Source organism: Equus quagga, chromosome 17, assembly GCF_021613505.1.
Source record: "Equus quagga isolate Etosha38 chromosome 17, UCLA_HA_Equagga_1.0, whole genome shotgun sequence".
Classification (NCBI taxonomy): domain Eukaryota; kingdom Metazoa; phylum Chordata; class Mammalia; order Perissodactyla; family Equidae; genus Equus; species Equus quagga.
The window spans coordinates 27,200,684-27,224,906 of NC_060283.1; the positions used below are offsets into that span (position 1 = coordinate 27,200,684).

The 24,223-nt window shown below is 38.5% G+C and overlaps 1 protein-coding gene across 4 annotated transcripts in view; it reads left to right on the forward strand.

The window, feature by feature from the left end:
• The window catches only part of CSTPP1 (centriolar satellite-associated tubulin polyglutamylase complex regulator 1), a 174,863-nt gene that overhangs the window by 70,139 nt on the left and 80,501 nt on the right, over positions 1-24,223 (forward strand). For 3 of the 4 annotated variants that reach the window (XM_046644703.1, XM_046644705.1, XM_046644702.1), the window contains exon 3: positions 9,661-9,791. In XM_046644703.1, coding sequence (XP_046500659.1) covers positions 9,661-9,791 — 131 coding nt within the window. Of the gene's footprint in view, positions 1-9,660; positions 9,792-17,799; positions 17,981-24,223 lie in introns of those variants that run through there. The other variant, XM_046644704.1, reaches the window with a different exon arrangement.

Sequence of the window (24,223 nt, forward strand, 5' to 3'; positions counted from 1 at the left end):
TCCAAAATTAAGATGTTTATGTGGAAGTGACATCATAAGCAAATTCTTAGAATTTATGTCTTTAGTTTTTCAGGAAAAAACATAGAACATATAGAATTTTGTATGACTTTTCCTTTATAAACAGCCTTTGTTGTTAAATGAGAAAATGAAATTGTGTCAAAACCTCACACTACTTAACATGTTAAAAAATATCTGATTATAAAATCATTAATTTAAACACAATTCCTGTTGCATTTTCTTGATATGTCACTCTAGAATTAGTTAAATATTAAGCTAGTAAAATGGGAAAACTATGGAATTTATTTTATTTTCTTGTTAAAATCAATTTAAGAGACATTTGTACTCAGATCATTTCATTTTATTAAATTTATTTATACTTTTTAAGGTAAAAAATACATAATTCATAAAGAAATTTTCATTTTGATGTCTCTGGTTCTCTTGTGGCCAGAGGATCCAAAGAGAGATGTCTTGAGCTTCTTATTCATGACAACTTAAAAAGAAATAATCAGATCCCTATGAATTGGACAAAAGAATATCTTTATGATGCTACATTTTATGTAAGAAAGAAGGGGAAATAAAAATATATACAGATATCTGCTCTTTATTGTAGAAAGTCAACTTGTAAATGTGGATAAAATGATGCAATTAGAGGGAAAATGGCCATTTGGCAAAACCATCATAATTGTTATTGCTTCTGGCAAGAATTATCAATAGATGCTGAAAGTAGTAAATGAAAATTTGAAGAGTAACAGTATATTTCCACAATACAGCGTCAAAGTATCTTCGCACAAGATACTTATTAATTACAAAGGATAACTGTACAGTGGGTAAACCTGGCAGACACCACTTTAACCAAATGATCAAAGTTAACATCACCAGTAATTAGTCAACAGCAAGTGTCTCCTGATGCAGTGCACTGAGAACTCAGCCTTGCTCGTGCGATAATCTTACCAAAAGGGCATAACCTGAATTTAATCAGGAGGAAACATCAGACAAACTCAAATTGAAGTACATTCTGCAAAGTAACCTGTAATCTTTAAAAATGTCAATGTCATGAAATACAAAGACTCAGGAACTGTTTCAGATTAAAGGAAACTAGAGAGTCATGACAACCGAATGCAATGTATCATCTTGAATTCTCTTTTCCTGTAAAGGGAGCATTATTGGGACAATTTGTGAAATCTTAATAAGGTCTGTAGATTAGATAATAGTGTTGTATCAATTTTAATTTCCTGATTTTGATCATTATACTGTGGTATATATGAGACTTCCTTATTTTTCATGTCTGTGAGTTACTCTTAAATAGTTCTGAAATATAATCTGTATATATATATAAATATCTAGATATGGCTATATGTGTGGGTATGACAGAGAGAGGGAATAGAGAGAGATTGAGAGAGAAAGAGAGCGTTCGAATGTCGTAAAATATTCACATTCGAGTCATCTATGTAAAGGTTCTTTGAGAATTCTTTGTGCTATTCTTGTAATTTTGTGTAAATTTAAAATTATTTGAAAATTTAAAAAATGTGAAATCTCAAGAGAAAAACCCCAATAACTTAAAGAATGAAAGAATTTGCTCAATGAAATTTGCCTACTGGTTTTGCAGAAATCTGTTTGGGGTAGGCATATAGTATACTTCTATATGGCTTTAAGATATTTCTAGGAATTTTTTTGTTTGATTTTAGAGGTAAGATTGATGACTATTAAAGAACATTTTAGTTTAGTTAAATACAGTGAAAAATTAACGAGAGTGTACATTTTTATGCACATAGAAAGTTTGTTTAGGATTTGTGGTCATAATGGCTTGCAGTGTTTGTGATTTGGTCCTCTATCTATTCCAAACATATGGTAATGATACATAAAATTTTCTAAGAGAAAATTCAAAGGACATAGCCATGTGTAAAATCAATATAAATTCATCTATGGACCAGGAACTTAAGAAAACCACAGTGCTAATTGGGCTAAAACTACAGGTCTCAGAAACAAGCATAGGTAACTGAGAGCTCATTTCTCATGGAACAGTAGAAACTAAAAGTGTCAGACATAGGACAGGAGACTGGAGCCAGCCTCTTCTACCCCGACCCCTTTAAAGAAGATTCACCAAAGTTGTGATTGCCACCTGGGAAATGGCCCATATAAAACCCGGGAGTATGAGAGGAAGCAGACAGCCTTGCAACCAGGACATAGTGCTCCAAGCTGCTCAGAGGTTCAGTGATATCCCCGATATCATCAGGAATGGAGCCTTAGGTCATTTAATATAAGGCCGGGCTCTGGACTAGGACCTGTCCCCAGGAGAGAGTGAGGAGTAGACAAATGGAGAGAGCGAATATCTCCTGCTGAGATGAGTGCACATGCTGAAATTCCAAAATACATGGGGAACCAATGCTAAGAAGACAGCCAAGAAACCCCACAATCAAAATGTAAATTTACTCAAGAGAAAATAAAACTAATTAATTATTTTAAATTGACTTTGAAATCAAGTTTAGGATCCTCAGGGAGATAAAAGAAGGAATAGTAGTTATGAAAAAAGAGAACAAAAATTTGGAAACAGAAACAGGCAGAATGAAACCAAACCATGTGTATATCTTAGAGGACCAATTAAAAGTTCTAGAAATAAAAAAGTTACTGAAATTTAAAAAGCTCAACCCAGAGAATAAACTCTAGACCAGACATATTAGAATAGAGAATTCACAATTTGGAAGATAACACTAAATGTTTGAAGATAAACATGAAAACTATGAAATCACAGGTAAGAGACAGTGAGAGGCTACAATGTGTATCTAAAGGAGATGCAGAAGGAAAAGCATAGTGCCGGCCCAGTGGCCCAGCAGTTAAGTTCACACGTTCAACTTCTTGGAGGCCCTGGGTTCACTGGTTCGGATCCTGGGTGCGGACATGGCACCGCTTGGCAATAAGCCATGCTGTGGTAGGCATCCCACGTACAAAGTAGAGGAAGATAGGCACGGATGTTAGCTCAGGGCAATCTTCCTTAGCAAAAGAGGAGGATTGGCAGCAGTTAGCTCAGGGCTAATCTTCCTAAAAAAAAAAAAGAATGGCGGGAGTTTGATAGTTGGCATCTTGACAATGCAAGGTGCCAGATGACAATGGAGTAGTATCTCTAAAGTGCTGAGGGAAGATAAATAACAACCCAGAATTCCTCATTTGGTTAAACCATCATTCCAGAGGGCAAAATAAAGATATTTTCAGGCAGATGAAAATCAAGAGCATTTACCACTCACAGGCTTTTGTAAAAAGGACAGGTCTAGAGTATTCAGAAATTCACAATTTGGAAACCAAAAAAGCTTAGAGAACTGAAGTTGTTTTTTGGTAAGTTTTCAGCAAACTCATCTGGGGGCAAACTTTACCTAAACTAGTTTACGAGGCCAATTTTGGTCTTTCTTTATCCTACTTAGTGTGAGTATACATTTCACTGTGGAAATTTTAATATGCTTGACTGTGGGCTGCTACCCCACCCCCACTGGAGATGTTATATCACATCTGGTTTGTGCAACATAATGCTTGTACAAAATCAAAAAATTTGACAATTTCAAAATATAGAAGTCCCAAGGATTTCAGATAAGTAATTGTAGACCTTTCTTTCTTTCTTTTTTTCTTGAACAATTTTCAGCTTTTCTCCCCCAGTTTTATTGAGAAACAATTGACATACAAAACAACTCTGTATAAGTTTAAGGTGTACAGCTTAATGACTTGACATACGAATATTTTGTGAAATCAGCCTTTCTTTCTTTCTTTTTTTTTTTTGTGAGGAAGATTGTCCCTGAACTAAGATCTGTTGCCAATCTTCGTCTTTCTACTTTAGGAAGATTGTCCCTAAGTTAACATCTGTGCCAGTCTTCCTCTATTTTGTATGTGGGACGCTGCCACAGCATGGCTTGATGAGCAGTGCATAAGTGCACGCCCAGGATCCAAACCCATGAACCTCAGGCTGCCAAAGTGGAGTGCACGAACTTAACCACTACAGCACTGAGCCAGCCCCATGAAATCAGCCTTTCTTAAAGGCTGTACTTTAGCAAGAAAGTAATTGAACCAAGAGAGAAGGAACAAAATGCAAAAAACAGTAGTGAGCATGAAAATTGACATGAAATGTTGGTAAACTTAATTAACTATTCATTTTAAAGAGTAATAAATGGGGCAAGCCAAGTGGTTAAGTTCTCACACGCACGCTCCTCTGCGGCTGCCTTGGGTTTCACCGGTTCGGATCCTGGGCGCGGACATGGCACCGCTCATCCGGCCACGTTCAGGTGGCGTTCCACATGCCACAACTAGAAGGACATGCAACTAGGATATACAGCTATGTACTGGGGGGATGTGGGGAGATAAAGCAGAAAAAAAAACTAATAAATATTTTTTACATTTAAAGGTAGAGTCAAAAGAAATTAAAGACATCCAAATTGGAAAGGAAGAAGTAAAATTATCTCTGTTTGCAGATGACGTATCCTATGTATAGAGATTCCACAGAAAAGCTACTAGAGCTAATAGACAGATCAGCAAAGATGTAGCATACAAAGTCAGTGCACAAAAATCAGTTGTGCTTTTCTACGCTAGCAATCAACACTCAAAAAGGAAATAAGGAAAGTAATTCCATTTACAATAGCATCTAAAAGAATTAAGTACTTGGGAATAAACCTAGCCAAGGAGGTGAAAGTCTTGCACACTGAAAACTGCAAAACTGCTGAATAAAATTAAAGAAGACCTAAATAAATGGAAAGACATCCCATGTCCATGGATAGGAGGACTTAACATTGTTAAGATGGCGATACTACCCAGAGGCAATCTACAGATTCATTACAATTCCTATCAGAATTCCAGCAGCCTTTTTCTCTGAAATGGAACAGCTGATCTTCAAATGCATATTTAATTTTAAGGGGCCCCGAATAGCGAGGACAATCTTGAAAAAGATGGATGGATGAAGTTGGAGGACTCAAACTTCCCAAGTTTGAAACTTGATATTAGGCCACAGTAATTAAAACAGTGTGCTGCTGGCATAAAGACAGACACGGAGACTACTGGAATACAATCGAGAGCCCAGAAATAAACTCTCACGTGTCTGGTCGATTGATTTTCAACAAAGGTGGCAAGGGTACCATTCATGGGTGAAAGGACTGTTCAATGAGTCTTTTCAGCAAGTGGTTCTGGGAAAACTGGATATGCGCATTCAAAAGAAGGAAGTTGGATCCTTACCTTACACCTTATATAAAAATTAACTCAAGATGCATCAAAGACCTAAACTTAAGAGCCAAAGCTATAAAACTCTTAGAAAAAAATAATCCACTGCTTCATGACATTGGATTTGGAGTGATTTCACGGATATGACACCAAAAGCAACAGAGAACAAAAGAAAAAATAGATAAATTCAGACCTTTTGTGCATCAAAGGATACTATCAACAAAGTGAGAAGACAACCTATAGAATGGAGAAAATATTTGCAAATCATATATCTGATAAGGGATTCATATCCAGAGTATGTAAAGAACTCCTGCAACTCCACAACAGAAAAACAACTCAGTTCAAAAAAGAGCAAAGGACTTAAATAGACATTTCTGCAAAGAAGATATACAGATGGCTGGTAGCACATGAAAAGATACTTAACATCATTAATCATTAGGGAAATGCAAGTAAAAACCACAATGAGATACCACTTCACACCTACTAGGAGGGCTATTAAAAAAAAAGAAGAAGAAGAAAATTACAAGCTTTGGTGAGACTATGGAGAAATTGGAACCCTTGTGCATTCTCCTTGAGAATGTAAAATAGCACAGCCACTGTGGAAAACAGTTTTGTGGTTTCTCAAAAGGTTAAACATAGAACTACTATAAGGCACAGCAATTCCACTGCTAGGTACATATCCAAAAGAATTGAAAGCAAGGATTTGAACAGATATTTGTCCACCCTTGTTCATAGCCACATTGTTCACAGTAGCCAAAAGGTGGAAACAACCCAAGTGTTCATAGGCAGATGAATGGATAAACCAAATGCGTACATATATAATGGAATACTATTCAGCCTTGAAAAAGAATGAAATTTGATATATGCCACAACATGGATGGACCTTGAAAATGTTATGCTTAGTGAAATAAGCCAGACACAGAAGGACAAATGTTGTATGATTCCACTTACATGAGGTATCTAGAATAAGCAAATTCATAGAGAGAGAAAGTGGAATAGAGGTTACCAGAGTGTGGGAGGAAGGTGGAAGGGGGAGTTATTTTTTAATGAATACAGAGTTTTTATTGGGGATGATGGGAAATTTTGGGGTTTAGATAGTGATGATGGTTACACAAGATTGTGAATGTATTTAATGCCACTGAATTGTACACTTAGAATGGTTAAAATGATGTATATGTTATGGTTAAAATGATAAATATCATGAATGGTTAAAGTGATAAGTATTATGTTACATATATTTTACCACAATAAAAAAATTTTTATTAAAAAAAGGTAGAAATCAAATTCTAGACAATAATATCAGAAGATAAGAAGAATGCTAATAAGTTACTTAAAGTGTGCTTTGTTCCTTGCCTTGTTTTGGAGAGTAATAAAGATAATGAGTAATTAACATTTTAAAAAATCTGTAACTAAATATGTATGTTAAATTTTTAAGAGGAATACTAAAATATTACAGATTCTGTCATAGCTTCTAAACTAACAGAGGGTGGAGAAAGTAATTTTTAAAAAAACTTTACTAACACAATAAAAAGTAGGAAAAGAGAAGAAGAAATTAAAGAAGAAGAATAGTTCATAAAAAAAACAAAATAACATGGCAGGACTTAACCAAATATATCAAAAACTCACTTATTAAAATACAGAGAATGTAGGATTGGATAAAAACAAAATCCAGCTATATACTACTCATAAGAGAAATACCTAAAATAAAATGACCCAGAAAGATTGAAATGAAAAGCGTAGAGAAAGATTTACCAGGCAAATAGTAATGAGAACAAAGCTGGTACTGCAGTGTTACAATGCTGCTATCAGACCAAAGTCCTGGACGTTTAAAGAGTTTATAGGATGTAGACTTTCAGTATTTCCAGTGTGGCTAGCGCAAGTATAAATCCTCATACGTACTTTCCACCTGGTGTTACTTATCTGTTTTTTCTTGTCTTTCTGAATCAACCACCACAGCTATTTATGGAGGAGTGTGTCCTGTGTGTTAGGTAATGGGATAGAGGCAAAGATGAGTACAACGTTAAGTGCTTACTCCATATAACTTACAGTCTGGTGGGGGAAATGAGTCCAGTAACTTTAGAACAAGGCAGCAAATTGTGAGTACCAGCGCCATTGGAGAGTTGTAAGTGAGATGTGATGGGACCTGGGCGTCAGGGTGGAATCAGAAAAAGACTGTGCAAAATGTGGTGTTTGAGATGGTCCTGAAAGATTGGATAGATTTTTTTCTAAAGATTGGCACCTGAGCTAACATCTGTTGCCAATCTTCTTCTTCTTCTTCTTCTCCCTAAAGACCCCAGTACATAGTTGTATGTTCTAGTTGTGGGTCCTTCTGGTTGTGCTGTGTGGGACACCGCCTCAGCGTGGCCTGATGAGCGGTGCTGGGTCTGCACCCAGGATCTGAACCAGGGAAACCCTGGGTTGCTGAAGCGGAGCACGTGAACTTAACCACTCAGCCACAGGGCTGGCCCCAGGATTGGATAGAATTTTAACAGATAGAGATAGGAAAAAGATATTTCAGGTTGAAGAGAAACCGTAAAGCTTTGAGCAATATTGTGTTTTCTGATTTTCGTTGTGGCCATCTTATCTAAAAGAGTTTTCACTGATTGTGTTAAGATCACCTGTTAACTCTTTAAGTACAGTGATTATGCTCTCCATACTGACCAGCTGCCACCCTAATCAAACATTTCTAATTATCTTTACTTTTAATTGAATGTGAATTTTATTGGTATGGGTTATCTAAAGGCAGTGGTCTAAATACAATTATAAATCACTTTATATTCACTGGGATATGAATATGACATTGTATTAATTTGTTTTATAAAATTTGTATTTTGTAAATTCTTGTGTAAATCCTTACTATCTGTACAGTGAGGCCCACCCAGATCCTTCAATGCGTAAATTATTGTCGTTGAAAAAAAGATATTTTTAAAAAGCTACAGTAAGGATATAATTTCACTGGTATTAGTTCTTTTACAGTGTAGACCGTGACCTAGGCACCAGCTTTTTTCCCTTGGGGAGTATGAAGCACACTTTGGAACTAATTCTTTGCTGTATGGCTTCATAAATTTAGGCTAGAATATTATCATTTTAGACTTCATTTGCTAGCAATGTGGCCTCCTCCATTTACCTGTAACAGTTCATTTGCTTTATTTTTCATTTTCCTTTGCTCAAAACAACAGCATCGCCACAAACTGCATGGTTAGGCGAACACTTTTCATTGCTTGTTAAAAATCTCTCTTCTAACCTAATCCTTTGCCAGATGTTGTTCTCATACTCCCTCACAGTGTCTTAGAAGTAGATTTCCACACTAGTTTTCCATGGAGGGAAGAATGTGTAATTTGCTTTTTCATATAGTGTTGTTAATATTAACAGGAAGAGGCTAATTTTACCCAAAGTGATAACATACTCTATCAACGACAGTTTAGACACTTCCCCATGAACTTGGTCAGGGACAAGGAAAATGGAATAGGTGGCTCCTGAAATTTTTTCCTGTTTAATTCAGAGATTCAGATTTTTTCCCCTTTAAGCGGTCAACAAATGAAAAGTGGCATTTGGAATTACCACTGTCCCTCTATTGCTTGCCATCTTCAGTTTAATTTCTGCCTCTGTCTAACGCATTTTCCACTCATGATTTACTTGTCAGGGAATTTAGGAGTTTTCTCGAACCTGAAGTCTGCCTTTGGTAGTGACGATTACTGGAGAATTGCCTATTCTTTGGTGGAATTTCCATTTTTAGATTACGCCTGGCTCTACAGCCTTTATTTCTTTGGCAGAAGAACCCAAAGGCAATGGAGTATATTTTTTTCCCCTTCCCCGGCCCAGCTTAAACAATGACTCACTTGGGCCCTGGGGCTTTGCTTCATACTCTGATTCAGGGGCCACTTTCTACCCTCCTTCTCTTTGCCTTTAGTGTTCTGTCTGGAACCTTGTGTATCCTTTGGCACATGGATTTGCCTCTGAGGTTCTTGTCAAAGAGGTATTCAATACCCTCCCCCCACCCCAAACTGGAACTGACAACTCACTTACGGCCCTGTAAGCGATATTGTTCTATGGCAGCTGGTAAAGGTCAGAGAGTATAGAAAGAATGTCTTTAAGGAAACATAATTCCAAAAGAGATAGGGGGAGAAGTATTCTCCAAAAACATATGAGTGCCAGAGTCATCCAGTTGAAGACTGGAGGATTTCCCTCTGGATGGATGCTCCAGTGGCTGCTTTAAACTTCCTCAGTGTACATGTGGGAGGTGGGAAGCTCCGAGAGGAAGTGGACTCCAACTGGACTCAGAGGGATGTGGTTCTGTGAAGGGACTTCCTCACAGTTCAGAGTTTTGTCTAATCTATAGTTCAGAGTTTTGTTGGAGAAAAAAGATTTTCCCCCTTTTTGGCAACGGTTCTATCTGGCCTTGATATTTCATTCTGATTCCAGCTTTCCAGAACTATCCATCTAATGATGATTTCTTGATTTTTCCCTTTGCAGTTTTAACAGTGTATGTCAGGGAACTCACGTTCTCTTTCGGGAATTCAGCTTCATCCAAGCCACCCCTCACAATAGGGCATCCTTCTTACGGGCCTTCTGGAGATGCTTCCGAACTGTGGGCAAAAATGGCGGTAAGTCTTCACAAATTCTTTTCTTGCCTTCCTTTCTTCCTTCCAAACTTCTGTCTTTCTTTTGTTCCTATAAATACTGCTTGAGTGCGTGCTATTCAAGGCTCTCAGAACACCTTACCCTTTTTTTTTTGAGGAAGATTGGCCCTGAACTAACACCTGTGTCCATCTTCCTCTACTCTATATGTGGGACGCCTGCCACAGCATGGCTTGATAACTGGTGCGTAGGTCCCCACCTGGGATCCTAACTGGTGAACTTGGGCCGCTGAAGCAGAGCGCACAAACTTAACTGCTCTGCCACCAGCCGGCCCCAGAACACCTTACTTTTAAGGTGCTATCCATCATGTGTCAGAGATACCACCAACACTGCTACTACCATCACTGTCACTAATGATACTTACTAAGAGCCAAGTGTAGCTGTGAGCATTTTACGTGTAGTAATTCATTCAATCTTCACAACATTTCTCTATGGTTGATACTATAGTCCCCATTTTATAACCAATGAAACTGAGGATCAGAGGAGTTCAATAACTTGACAGATTCCATGGTAAATGCTGAGGCCAGATTCATACCCAGGCAGTCTGGCTCCAGAGCCTTTGCTCTTGGCAAATATTAAAATGCCATCCACCCAACTGAAGGAATGCTGTGAATACAAAGAAGGAAGCTCCTGAGTGGGGGGTGGGAAGGGAGTACTACTCTAGAGAAAGGGGAGAGAGTGGGGTAGAGAAGGTTCTCCTGAGAACTGGTGTGATGATATCTGAGTTCTAGAAAGATCATTCTAAAGGCAGTGTGGAAATGGCTTCGAGGGCGAGACTGGAAGCTAGGAGCGTAGTCAGGAGAATCTCAGCAGCTGAGGAGAGAGAGCGAGAGTCAGCACTAAGGCAGGATCCGTGGAGGCGGACGGGGCGCTTTCAGAGACAGCAGCCACAGGATGTGCTGATTGGGTTCCGCCTCTGAGGTGAGTGAGAAGACCAGTGATCAATTTCCGGGTAAGTGTACAGTTCTGCAGTGTTACGTACGCTCACACTGCTCTGAAACCATCGCCACCATCCATCTCCAGAACCTTTTCATCTTCCCAAACTGAAACTCTGTATCCATTAAACACTGTCTCCATCCCCCTTCCCAGTCCTTGGTAACCGCCACTGTGCTTTGGCTCTAGGAATTAGACTATCCAAGGTGCCTCACATGAATGGAGTCATATAATATTTATCCTTTTGTAAATCACTAATTTCACTTAACATCATATCCTCAGAGTTCATTCACATTGTGACGTGTCAGAATTTCCTTCCTTTTAGAGGCTGAATAACATTCCATTGTATGTGTATACATTTTGTTTATCCATCTGTCAATGGATCCTTGGTGGCTGGCGTCCATCCTTTGGCTAATGTGAATGATGTGATATGTTAAGTTTTTGAAAAGTTGAAATGTCTTTGTGACACAGTGAAGAAGCTTCATTAAGCAGCAGGAAATACTCAGGTTCTAGAAATACAGACTTTGGGAAGCACAATAAAAATTACTAAAGTAAGATTTGCATTTCACCCTAAAATCCTTGAGAGAAAAGCTGTTGAACTGGAAAGTGCGAGTCCCTTTTATATTTGCATATTTGGTTTGACATCTTATGATTATATTCCGAGGAAAATATTAAGAAAAACATTGAAAATGTCTTAATTGAGTCTTTATGTTGGTGAGGTAAAGGGCAAAAGATACCGTCTGAGAGCTTCTTTTTACAAATGGCACTCGATTGTTACATTCGGAATATTAAAATAGGTGAAATTGCTCTGAAACTTTCAGATTTAGAACCTCTGCATCAAAATCTTTGTTCACGTCTGTTTTCAAGGGCCTGTTCTCTTTCCTACCTTCATATTATGTTTTTCCGAATAAGTATTGAATACCTTTAAGACTATAGTGATTTCTAACTAATAGTGTTCTCTAGTGATCCTAACTTAAAGTAGAAGAAGGCCTAACCTGTTGCCTCATTCATTCAACAAATATTTCCTGTAGCCTCATTCATTCAACAAATATTTCCTGTAGCCTTACCATGTGCCTGGCGCTGGAGTCACAGTAAGTGAGCAGGTAAATCCCCTGCTTTCGTTGACTTTACGACATCCCCCACTCTGCTCTAAAGGATGCCACTGCTACTTTGTATATAGGTCCTGAAACTTTTTCTAGAACTCCTTCTACCTAGTATCTTAGATCATTTCCACTAGCCTCAGAAATAGGTAAGGTAGGTATTATTGCGCCCAGTTTGTAAATAATGAAATCGTGTGACTTGCAGAAGGATTGTGCGGTGGATTAGTAACCAAACTGGAAATAGAACGCAGATTTACTGATATGCTAATGTGCTGTTTCTACTGTTCCAATCACAGCTTCTGTGACATGTAACTCTAGAGGTCATCCATCTCAATTATACTGTCATGCAAGAAGTACTTAGTGTGCTGAGAATAGCATCATCTCCTTTACGGAATATACGTTCTAGTGGGCAGAAATCAATGTGGACTCAATTTTAAGTGAATTACCTCAGAAAAACTAACCCTTTGGTCTCTACATAAACAAAACTGGGAGCTATGGATATATAAGTGGTTTGTACTATTTCATCAGAACCTGTCTTTCCCAGTCCTTTCCCAGTCTCTTAATCAGTCAGCAAATATTTATTAAATACTCACTATATTGAAGAATGGCATATACAGCTAGAGCTGGTTTCTGTGAACTAGCACGTGGAGATAACTATGGAAAACATTCTTTAGATATCCTTAATTCCCTTCTTGATTTAGAAGAGGGGCCTCTTCAGGAATTTATTTTCTATCACGAGGGATCCATATAGCATTTGGACTAAGCAGATGTGGGTTTCTTTATCTTTCTTACAGCAGCTGCCAGTGGTTCATCCAGCTGCTGAGAGGAGGCAGCTCCAAGTTCTCCCTGTGTCTCCTGTGCCATAAACAAGACCTGGATTTTACGCTAGATGTTTATTGTCATGCTTCTTAATCAGACAGCCTTTGATTTCTTAAAGACCAAATACAACATTTGTGTCTAGGTGTTCCGAAAATCTTTGGTTAAATAGTTTTTATATATTCTCAGTTTCTTCCAGGAAACTTTAGAACATCTTTCAGTCCCAGAATGTGTCAGTCCCCAATTTTAATCCAGAATGAGCAAAAACACTCAGAGGCAGGCTTCCAAAACAAAGGATTTATTAAGCCCCGTTTTTTCAATTAGAATCCCAAGTACCAGACTCCTACTCAGTGGAGCTGCTACTGTATCGTTCTCCTGCAAATGACGTCCTTAGAACATCATGTCCACAGTTAGCATTATCAGGAGGAAACCGACTCTTCTGGGAGGTAGCAAAAGAAGAGCACGTCTAAAACTGAAGCCACCTGTAGAAAACTAAGGACCTGATCCCTTCTGGCCAGAAACATTTGATCCCAGTTTTTACCAAGTACAGAGATGCAATGTCATTTCTGCAGGACTGAGTATTGAATGATGCTAATTTTCCTTTGTCTAAATTTCAAATAACCTCATAAAGACTGTTGTGGACCTCTTGCTATCTAGGCAACTTTAGACTTGTAGAAGCAAAAAAGATCTATTCAAATATAACAAGCCGGGCCGGCCCCGTGGCCAAGTGGTTAAGTTCGCGCGCTCTGCTTCCGCGGCCCAGGGTTCCACTGGTTTGGATCCTGGGCGCGGACATGGCACCACTCATTAGGCCGTGCTGAGGCGGCATCCCACGTGCCACAACTAGAGGGACCCACAACTCAAAATATACAACTATGCACTGGGGGAATTTGGGGAGGAAAAAGCAGGGAAAAAAAAAAGATTGGCAACAGTTGTTAGCTCAGGTGCCAATCTTAAAAAAAAAAAAACATATATATATATATATAATTAAACCTTTAAAAGTCAACTTCTCACTTTGGTATTTCTTTCAATGTAGAAAGGTTAATCTGAATTTTCCAAGTCTGGCAAAGATTGTAATTGCTTTGAAGGAATCTTCACTTCTGTTCAGGGATATTAGTTCAAAAGAGTTTTTTGTCCAGTTTATTAGAATAGAATTTTGAGCTTTGTGCTTTTATCAGTGAATATATATATTTCATTTAATAAAATCATGATAGGTACTTCTTCTTCTGCCCATGAAGGAATTGTGCTCCTGCCATAAACAACTGGAAAATCAGATAAAGAATCTGAAACAACCGTTTCAGACATTGGACAACAGTCAGTGCGGGACTGTGGTCCCTGAGAGGCACTTGCCAAGAGGCAGCACAGGAAGGGAGACTGTCACAGAGCCCAGGCGTCTTCCTGAGTTGAGGAGGCAGAGACTGCGCTCTAGGGAGGCCAAGTGGCCAGAATTTGCAGGGCTGGGCACAGCGAGGAGGGCGTTGCCCAGTGAGCTTCAGAGAGCTACAAGGGGATATTTGAGGCCGTAGCTTCTAACTCTGCACATGTGTGGACTGGGAAAAGAACCACCAGAAAGCAGCAGGCCAAGCAATTCCTGGAGTGTACACAGGGCTGGGGGTAGTTCCCACTTCCACCATCTGGAGTGGAGAAGCCCCAGAATACACAGGGCATGGGCGTGGGATAGAGTCCTCAGCAACTTGGAAGCAGAAAGGATTAAACTGATCTGCAAGTAATTTAACTGTATAACAGAACAAAATTCAATACTCCTTAAAGAAATTCAATAAAATCTAGCACTCAACAACATAAAATTCTAAAGTCTGGCATCCAATTAAAAATTACCAGACGTTAAAAGAAGCAGGAAGATGTGACCCATAACCAGGAGAAAAATCAATCAATAGAAACACAGACCCAGAAATGACTGAGATGACAGAATTAGCTAACAAGGACCTTTAAACAATTATTTTAAATCATATAGATATGCTTAAGTATGTAAAGAAAAACGTGAATATGATTAGGAGATTAAGGGGAGATGTTAAAAAGATCCAGGGGGGCTGCCCTCATGGCCTAGTGGTTAAGTGCACTACACTTTGGCTGCCCAGGATCTCAGGTTTGGATTCTGGGCGTGGACCTACTCCACTCATCAGCCATGCTGTGGCAGCGTCCCACATATAAAATAGAGGAAGACTGCCACAAATGTTAGCTCAGGGCTAATCTTCCTCAAGCAAAAAAAGAGGAAGATTGGCAATAGATGTTAGCTCAGCTAATCTTCCTCAGCAACAGCAAAAAAAAGATCCCAATGGAATTTCTAGATATAAAAAAAATCAGAAATGAAAATAATGTTAATAATAGCAATTAGCATTTATTAAGTGCTTCCTGTGTAGATTATCTCATTTTTCTTCACAGCAATCCAATGTATTAGGTAGATACTATTATATCTCCTTTGCACAGAAAATGAAACTGAAATTGAGAAAGTTAACTAACTTGCTCTGGTTCCCACACCTACTAAGTGAAAAAACCAATGCCGAAGAAGGCAGAAAGCTAACGAGAGACAATATTATGTTTTCAATGCATTCTCCATAGCTAGTATATGAGATGCTTAAAATACAAATAAGTAAATGACAATACTTGCCCCCAGGAGGTCACATTCCTGGAGAAGAAATAGAGTAGTCTAGAAATAGTTTCCGTAGGATATAAATGATTATTAGAGCCGTATGTAAGATTCAGTGATGGTACAGAGGAGGAAATCGTTCGTCCTGCAGAAGTTGAGGAAGGCTATAAAGGAGTAAAAACAGTTGGGATGGATCTTGGAGTAGTAGAAAGCTGTTAAACAAATAAGGAGTACATTTTAAAAAGAACAAACAAGATTTTGGAAAGTATGATAGCGTGAAGCAACACGGTTCCTTTGGGAAACTGTGAGAAGTTCCTTGTGGCTGGTGCTTAGCACATAAGCAGGAAATGTCAGTGGTCAATCAGAAGGACCTTATCAGTTTGTGTGGTATTGTCACATATGACACTGGCAGAAGCTTGGAAAATAGAATGGAAGGCAGGTAGTAAGACCGAAGACAGAGACCTGTGTTAGAGCTGTTTACAGTAGAACAGGAAGTGGCATGGAGATGAAGAGCTATTTAAGGAGTTGGTTTGACAGGACTTGCTGATCAGTTGGGTGTGGCGTGTCGGAGAGGAGAGTCGAGAATGAATGCCAGGATCTAAAGTATTGCCAATTTCATCCCTCCCTAGCTTTTTTTCCTTCACCTATTGTGTTTTACTCTGAATTCATGGTGGTTTTGTCTTCATAGCGTAGGTATATTCATTCACTCAACAAACATTTATGTATTCGATTGCTAGTGATAAAGCAGTGAGTGGAGCAGACAGAACTTCCTGCTCGCATGGAGTTTGTGGTCTGATAATCAGAGATTTGGAAAAAAGTCCCTGCTTTTATGAAAGGAGCTAACATTCCAGGAATCAGAGAATTGCACTGGATCTGTATGATCATATGGTAAAAACTTGCTTTTTTCTAAAACAGCTAAAGTTACGGTGGGTGAAGTGATCTCCAGGGAAAATGCAGACAATGTAGGCTGAGATTAAGCTTTTGGTCTGACTTCTCTGTGTAATTGCCTCAAGCTTCCGCTTGATTTTGCTTGTCACTAACCCTCATCCTCACCCCTAAAAACCTCTCTGTGAGGGTTAACAGTGCTTACTTCAGGAGTGGGGTGGCTGTCTTGTTTGAAATATTAGAGAGCATTTGTTGCCTTTGTAATTTTTTAAACAAACAAACAAAACTCCCTCCATGTAATCTCTTCCCTCCTGTGGTTTCCTCCAGCCGTCCATCTTCACCTGCTCCCCGCTGCGCTTCCCCTCTCCTCATTTTCCCCAGAAACCTCGTGTGACCCATAAACAGTTTCTTCAACCTCTAGTTCCTGTTTCCTGTCTCCCATTTTCCTTATTTCTTCTCAGTTCCTAATTTTCCCTCCTTTTTCATTTTTCCTTCCTTCTTCAGAATCTTTTCCTCAGGGAGAACGTTGCTATCTGATGTCCCCCCAAATCTTTCACCTCACTACCTCCAGAAACTTTAATCTTTCCCTCTATTTAAGTTCCCCTTTCTTCTATTTCGGTTATTTGGGGCTGTCACACATGTCACACAAGCATTTCTGGAATGCTTTTGTCACCACCTCCTCTCCCACCCAACCCTCCTCACCCGCTGTACATAATACCCTTAGGTTGTAACCGCTCTCTGTCCTTTTAGGTCTTAGTTTAAAGGTCAGCTCCTTAAAGGGCCTTCTCTGTGACTCCCTTCCTCATCTGAATTAGATGCCTTCATTATTCTTTTTCAAATTATCCTATAATTTTTAGTCATATCATTTATTACAGTTTCTGACTAAATATTTTTGGGATGACACTTTACTCAGTGCCTGTATTCCTTATTAAATTGTAAGCTTTATGAGGGCAAGAACTTTGTTTATTTTGCCAATAATTATATTCCTGGCACCTAACAAACCTAAAAAGCTTCTTTTTTGTTATTTAATATGAAGACCCACCATTTTACAATCACTATACAGAAGATAGATTATTGAATGGATTATAGTATGCTCTCTTTTATTATAGAGGGTAGGGTTGGTTTTCAAAATCTGCTTTACACTAAATTTTCAATATTGTGTAGGAGTCTTGATTTAAAATAATAATAGCTACCACTTATTGACCATCTACTGTATGCAAGGCACTAAACTTCGTGGTCAGAGTCTCCGATAAAAACTGGCCCATTCAGAACTATGCTGTATGAAATGACACCTAATTAAAAGAATATCCAGTACCCACGGCTGCTTCCAAACAAGAATTGGAGAGATTTAGATCCTGCTCTGTCTGCAGACTTGAAGCGTTGGTGAGGATCTCTTGTAGCACCTCCTTCCCTTCTTTTGTGTGCTAGGTCCAGCCGTCATGCTGTGAAAGAGATCCCAAGCCAGAGGTCAGATGACTTCACGTGCCTTGGCCTGCAGATATGTTTTCTTTGGCTGCAGTGTTAAAAAAAATTTTTTTAATTAAATACCAACATTTAATATAAAAATCTCGATTCAGTCTCACTTAAAGAATGGAAAATCCATTCCATTCCAGTCCCATGTCCACATTCCAACAGGGAGACAGTCCGGCCGGGCGGAGGTGCAGCTGCTCCCTTCAGAGCGGTCGTGTGGCCTCAGATGTACCACCAGCCCCAGCTGCCTTGCATCACCTGCTTACGTTTCCTGCCTGGCCTCCGAAGGCATGTGAGTTTGCTGCCATCGCTGGAACTTCTTGGTCCGTTTATAATCACTTGAAAGGTAGGGTTACACACTTAATTCAGAACAAGGAATCAGAAGCTTATTCCTCAACTAGATTCTCTTTCTCTTTTCTCCTTGTCATCATGATGTCTCAAAAAATTTTAGAATTAGAAAGGACCTTAGAAGTCATCTTGTCTTGAAACTAGGTCTAGGGGTTTTTTAAATATATATGTATTTCTTTTTATTATGGTAAAATATACATAACATAAAATTACCATTCTAACCACCTTTTAAATTGAGAAATCTTTTTTTGGTGGTAAAATATAAATAACATAAAATTTACCATTTTAATCATTTTTAAGTGCACAGTTCAGTGGCATTAACTACATTTCTGCAGCCATCACCACCATCCATCTCCCTAACTTTTTCATCTTCCTACACTGCAACATTTTACCCAATAAAAAATAACTCCCCATTTCTGCCTCCTCCAGCCCCTAATAACCACTGTTTTACTTTATGTCTTTATGTATTTGACTAGTTTATGTACCTCATGTAAATGGAATCATACAATATTTGTCCTTTTGTGTCTTATTTCACTAAGCATGATGTTTTCACAGTTTATCCATGTTGTAGCGTGTATCAAAGTTTCATTCATTCCTGAGTAATATTCCACAGTGTTTATATATCATATTTTGTTTATCCATTCATCTGTCGATGGACGCTTGGGTTGTTTCTACCATTTGGCTATTGTGAATAACAGTGCTATGGACATGGGTGTACAAGTATCTGTTTGAGTCGCTGAATTGCTGGATTATATGATAATTCTATGTTTAACTTTTTAAGGAATTGCATACTATTTTCCACAGTGGCTATACCATTTTACATTCTCACCAACAATTCACAGGGTTTCAATTTCTCCAGATCCTTACCAATACTTGCTGTTACCTGTGGTTTTGTTAGTAGGCATCCAAATGTGTGTGAAATGGTATCTCATTGTGGGTATTTTTTTTTTTAAAGATTGGCACCTGAGCTAACAACAGTTGTTAACAATCTTTTTTTTTTTCCCCTGCTTTTTCTCCCCAAATCTCCCCAGTACATAGTTGTGTATTTTAGTTGTGGGTCCTTCTAGTTGTGGTATGTGGGACACCATCTTAGCGTGGCCTGATGGTCAGTGCCATGTGCGCGCCCAGGATCTGAACCAGTGAAACCCTGGGTGGCTGAAGCGGAGCGCGCGAACTTAACCCCTTGGCCACGGAGCTGAGCCCTCATTGTGGTTTTGATTTGCATTTCCCTAATGACTAATGATGTTGGACGTCTTCTTATACCCTTATTGCCATTTTTGTATCTTCTTTGAAGAAATGTCTAAGTTCTTTGCCCTTTGTTGAACTGAGTTGTTTTTTTGTTGTTTGTTTTCCTGTTGTTGAGTTGTGTGAGTCCTTTGTATATTGTGGATAGGAATCCCTTATCAGATATATGATTTGCAAATATTTTCTCTCATTCCATAGGTTGTCTTCTCACTTCCTTGATAGTATCCTTTGATGCACAAAAGGTCTTAATTTTGATGAAATCCAATTTATCTATTTTTTTCTTTTGTTCCCTGTTGCTTTTAGTGTCATATCTATGAAATCATTGCCAAATCCAATGTCTTCATGACATTCTTTTCTTCTAAGAGTTTTATAGTTTTAGCTCTTAAGTTTAGGTCTTGGATCCATTTTGAGTTAATTTTTGTATAAGCTGTAAGGTAAGGGTCCACCTTTCTTCTTTTGCATGTGGATATCCTGTTTTCCCAGCACCACTTGTTGACCAGACCTTTCTCCAATGAATAGTACCCTTGGGACCCTTGGTGAAAATCAATTGACCATACATGTGAGGGTTTATTTCTGGGCTCTCTATTCTATTCCTGTAGTCTATATGTCTGGTTTTTTGTTTGGTTTTTTTTTTTTTTTTTTTTTGGTGAGGAAGATTATCCCTGAGCCAACATCTTTGCCAGTCTTCCTCTATTTTGTATATGGGGTGCCACCACAGCATGGCTTGATGTGTATAGGTCTGCATCTGGGATCCAAACCTGTGAACCTTGGGCCGCCAAAGTGGAGCGCACAAACTTAACCACTATGCCACCGGGCCGGCCCCTGTATGTCTGTCTTTGTGCCAGTTCCATACCGTTTTAATTACTGTGGCTTTGTATTGTTTCAAAGTTGAGAAGTTTGAGTCCTCCAACTTTATTGTTCTTTTTCAACATTGTCCTGGCTATTCAGGCCCCCTTGCAATTCCTTATAAATGTGAGGATCAGCTATTCCATTTCTGTGAAAAAGGCTGTTGGAACTTTGATAGGGATTGTGTTGAATCTGCAGATTGCTTTGGGTAGTATTGACATCTTAACAATGTAAGTCTTCCTGTCCATGAACACGGGCTATCTTTCCATTTAATTAGGTCTTTAATTTCTTCAGCAGTATTTTGTAGTTTTCAGTAAGCAAGTTCTTTCACCTCCTTGGTTAGATTTATCTCTAAGTATTTTGTTCTTTTCATGCTATTATAAATGGAACTGTGTTTCTTAGTTTCCTTTCACATTATTCATTGCTAGTTTATAGAAATGTAATTGATTTTTGTATGTTGATTTTATATCTTGCATCTTTGCAGAATTTGTTTATTAGCAGTAACAGTTTGTGTGTGTGTGTAATTTTTAGGGTTTTCTACATAGAAGATCATGTCATCTTCAAACTGAGATAGTTTTACCATTTCCTTTCCAATTTGGATGTCTTTTATTTCTTTTCCTTGCCTAATTGCTCTGGTTAGAACTTCACGTGCTATGTTGAGTAGAAGTGGCAAAAGCAGGCACCCTTGTCTTGTTCCTGATGTTAGGGGAAAGCTTTCCAGTATTTGATTTTAAGATAAAGGCCTGCCAAAAAAATTGTGATTCACACAGATAAGTAGCTGCAAGTACTAATAGATTTGTTTTTAACACTTTGACATCCAGTCAATTTTGCTTTTTAGTTGTACTGATCTGAATATTTTAAAAAGGAGTGATAGTAAATTTTTGTGTCAAAGCTGAGTTATTCACATGCCTGACAATTGTTCACATTCCTGACTGGTGAGTAAGCACTTTGGTGAAATCAATGAATGATTTTCTCAGCTAGTTTAAAAACTTTGTTGTTTGGAGAAAAATAAACGCACTTCTAACAACATCTGTGAGCTGTTCCTTGCAGCTGTTTCTTAAAAGGATCAGATGCCTCAGAGGTTGCTATGCATTGATTGTGTCCCCCAAAATGCATATGTTGAAGCCTCTAGCCCCCAATGTGACCGTATTTGGAGGTTGGGCCTCTACGGATGTAATTAAGGTTAAATGAGGTCATAAGGGTGGCGCCTTGATCCAATAGGATTAGTCTTCTTATGAGAAGAGACAGCAGAGAGCCTGCCCCTTTCTCTGCCACGTGAGGACACGGTGAGAAGGCAGCTTTCTGAGACCAAGGAGAGGTTCTTCAGCAAACACTGATCCTGCTGGCCCCTGATCTTGGACTTCCAGCTCCAGAACTGCGAGAAAATAAATGTTCTTGTTTATGCCCCCAGTCTGTGGGATTTTGTCGTGGCAGCCCAAGAGGACTAAGAAGAGGCCATCGTTTTACTCGCAGTTCCAACACAGAAAAATTCATTTTGTTTTGTCTGTTGAGTCCAAATCCTGTTTTGATTTATCACTAACATTTTATCTGAGGTCGTAAGTATGTCAGTGTTAGAAACCTAAATTGAGCTATTCGGTTTTTCTAAAATATCAGTAAAATTTCCAAGTTGATAAACCTATATTTAATGGATTTACTTGAGGTAGAAATAATAATTTCTTATTTAATTTTACTATTCTGACAACTGCCTTATGTCAAAAAATTTATAAGGAGATATATATATATGTATAAAAGAGTAAATTCTGATATCACTACTGATATCTCTGCAGATAACTCTGAAAGGTCTGCAGTTTAAAAGCCTCAGTCTAGGGGGCTGGCCCCATGGCATAGTGGTTAAGTTCATGCGCTCTGCTTCAGCAGCCCAGGGTTCACAGGTTCGGATCCTGAGCGCAAGCCACACTGGCGGCATCCTACATAAAACAGAGGAAGATTGGCACAGACGTTAGCTCAGGGCCAATCTTCCTCACAAAAAAATAAAAATAAGTAAATAAATAAATAGCCTCATTCTAATAAAATTGATAGTTTCTATTAGTTTGTAATATTATCTAATAGTGTTTGGAAAAATGATTGCATAATTTTAACTGCTAGTGCTTACCTGCACCACATCTGATGACATTTTAAGGCCATGTCTTTTATATGATCCACTACCACACAACTTTTTTCTGCCATTGCTTGCTTTTCCACTCTCAGTACAAAAACGACTACATTTTCACCACTTTAGTTGTTAGTATCCTAACAGTTAAAGACTTGTATTTTATAATCATCAAGCATTTTGTAGAGTAATAAATCTACTTTGTTTGGTTCCATAACCACATTCTGTAGAAACAGGTAAAAGGAGAGCTTGCTAACATCTGTACTCGCACCCAGTGGAGTTTAAAGATTTCATGTAGTCTCAGCCTTTATGCCAATATAGGCCTGGATCGAAAAGAAAAGGAAAAGACCAGAGCAGATAAAGTCTTCCTAATCACATTTAAAACACATTTACATGTTCGAATATATACATTTATGGAGCAGGAGAAGCTCCACAACGAGGTAACCTGAGAGCACAGGTTGGGAGTGTCTCTATATTAAAATTCACTCTGTGACATATTTCGTGTGCATTGTTTTTCTTATAGATTTTAAATAAAGATATGCTTTTAAGAAGAAAAGTATTAAAATTAAACATCTGTAGGACCTTACAAATGCCTCTGAAAAATTCTAGGCATCTAGTTTGAAAACTACTTAGGTATTTCACCCGTTCCTCCATGGTACAGATAGAAAGTCGAGGCCCGGGGTCTCCCAGCCCGTTGGTGAAGTCACGTCTGCTGACTCTCAGTCACGTGCGCTTGCAGTTGACATCAGGTGCTCTTCTCCTGATGCTAAATGAACATAAGTATATTTTATGTCACTTAGTCTCTGAGAGCAATGTATAATTTTCTAGCCCAAAATGTAATCTAAGTAGTTAAAGCATAAGAACATATTGCAATTGTCTGTGATTTTATATCTTCTTTCATTGCTTTACAGCTGGAGGAAAGGTAGCTACAAGTTCTTTCCCTTTAAGTTCCGTTTGACCTGTCCTCGAGAGAGAAAAATAGTTATTCCATCTTTTGTTTAAAATTTAAAAATCATGAGTCTTATTATGGAGGGAGATATAGTACTTGCTTTACTACATATTTCGTGCTTTGAGGGACATAAGCAGAATTTGGAAGTCCTTTGAAAATACAACCAAGAGTTTTTTAAAAGTCAGGCTGAAGTGAGACTTTACCATGAGATGTTATTAAATCCGTTCTCTAAAGTAGATCCACCAGGAAAGGGAATGGTGTCTCTTAGGCTTTGAAATCCCTTGCTTTCGTGGTTCTGTTAGAAACGAAAAGTAAATGACTGAATTAAGGTTTACACGCTATGAGTCAAAATAAAATCACCTTAGGTTAAAGATGTAAATGTAATAAACTATACTCAAATTTGGTTGTTTTGGTGGATTTTAAGCTGGAAGTATATAAAAGCAAGTATAAGTAGTGTTGAAAATTTAATCTTTTCCAGTTTTATTTTGCTTGATGTAACCTGCTCTGCACGCCAACTGCCACCACCTGACCCTAATTTAGAACCCTAATTAAACACCTCGGAGAGGTTGTCAAAAAGACAGATTCCTTGATCCCATCTCCAGCCTACTGAATCAGAGTTGGCAGGGAGGGACCTGGGAATTTCTTTTTTAACAAGCATTCCAGGTGATTCTTATTATCGCTCAAGTTTGGTAAACGTTGAATAACTTCTTAACTTTTTCCCTTCGCTCCAGTCCTTGCTCCACATCAGCACTTTTCAACCCTGGTTGCATATCAACTTCATTTAGGGAGCTTTTAAAAAATACCGATGCCCAGGCCCCATCCCACCGATTGAATCAGAAGCTTTTGGGTTGGGGCCTATGCATTTTTTTTTCTTTTTGGAAACGTTTTAAGTAAAATCTTTTCTTATTGTAGCATAACATATGTAGAGACATGTGCAAAATAATAAATGTACAGCTCAATGGATTTCTACAAAGTAAACATACTCATGTGATACTCATTCAGATAAAGAGAGAGAACATCACCAGCAGCCCAGACGCCTCTCCCAGTCCCCCTTCCAGTGAGTAATCCTCTCTAGGGCAACCACTCATCTA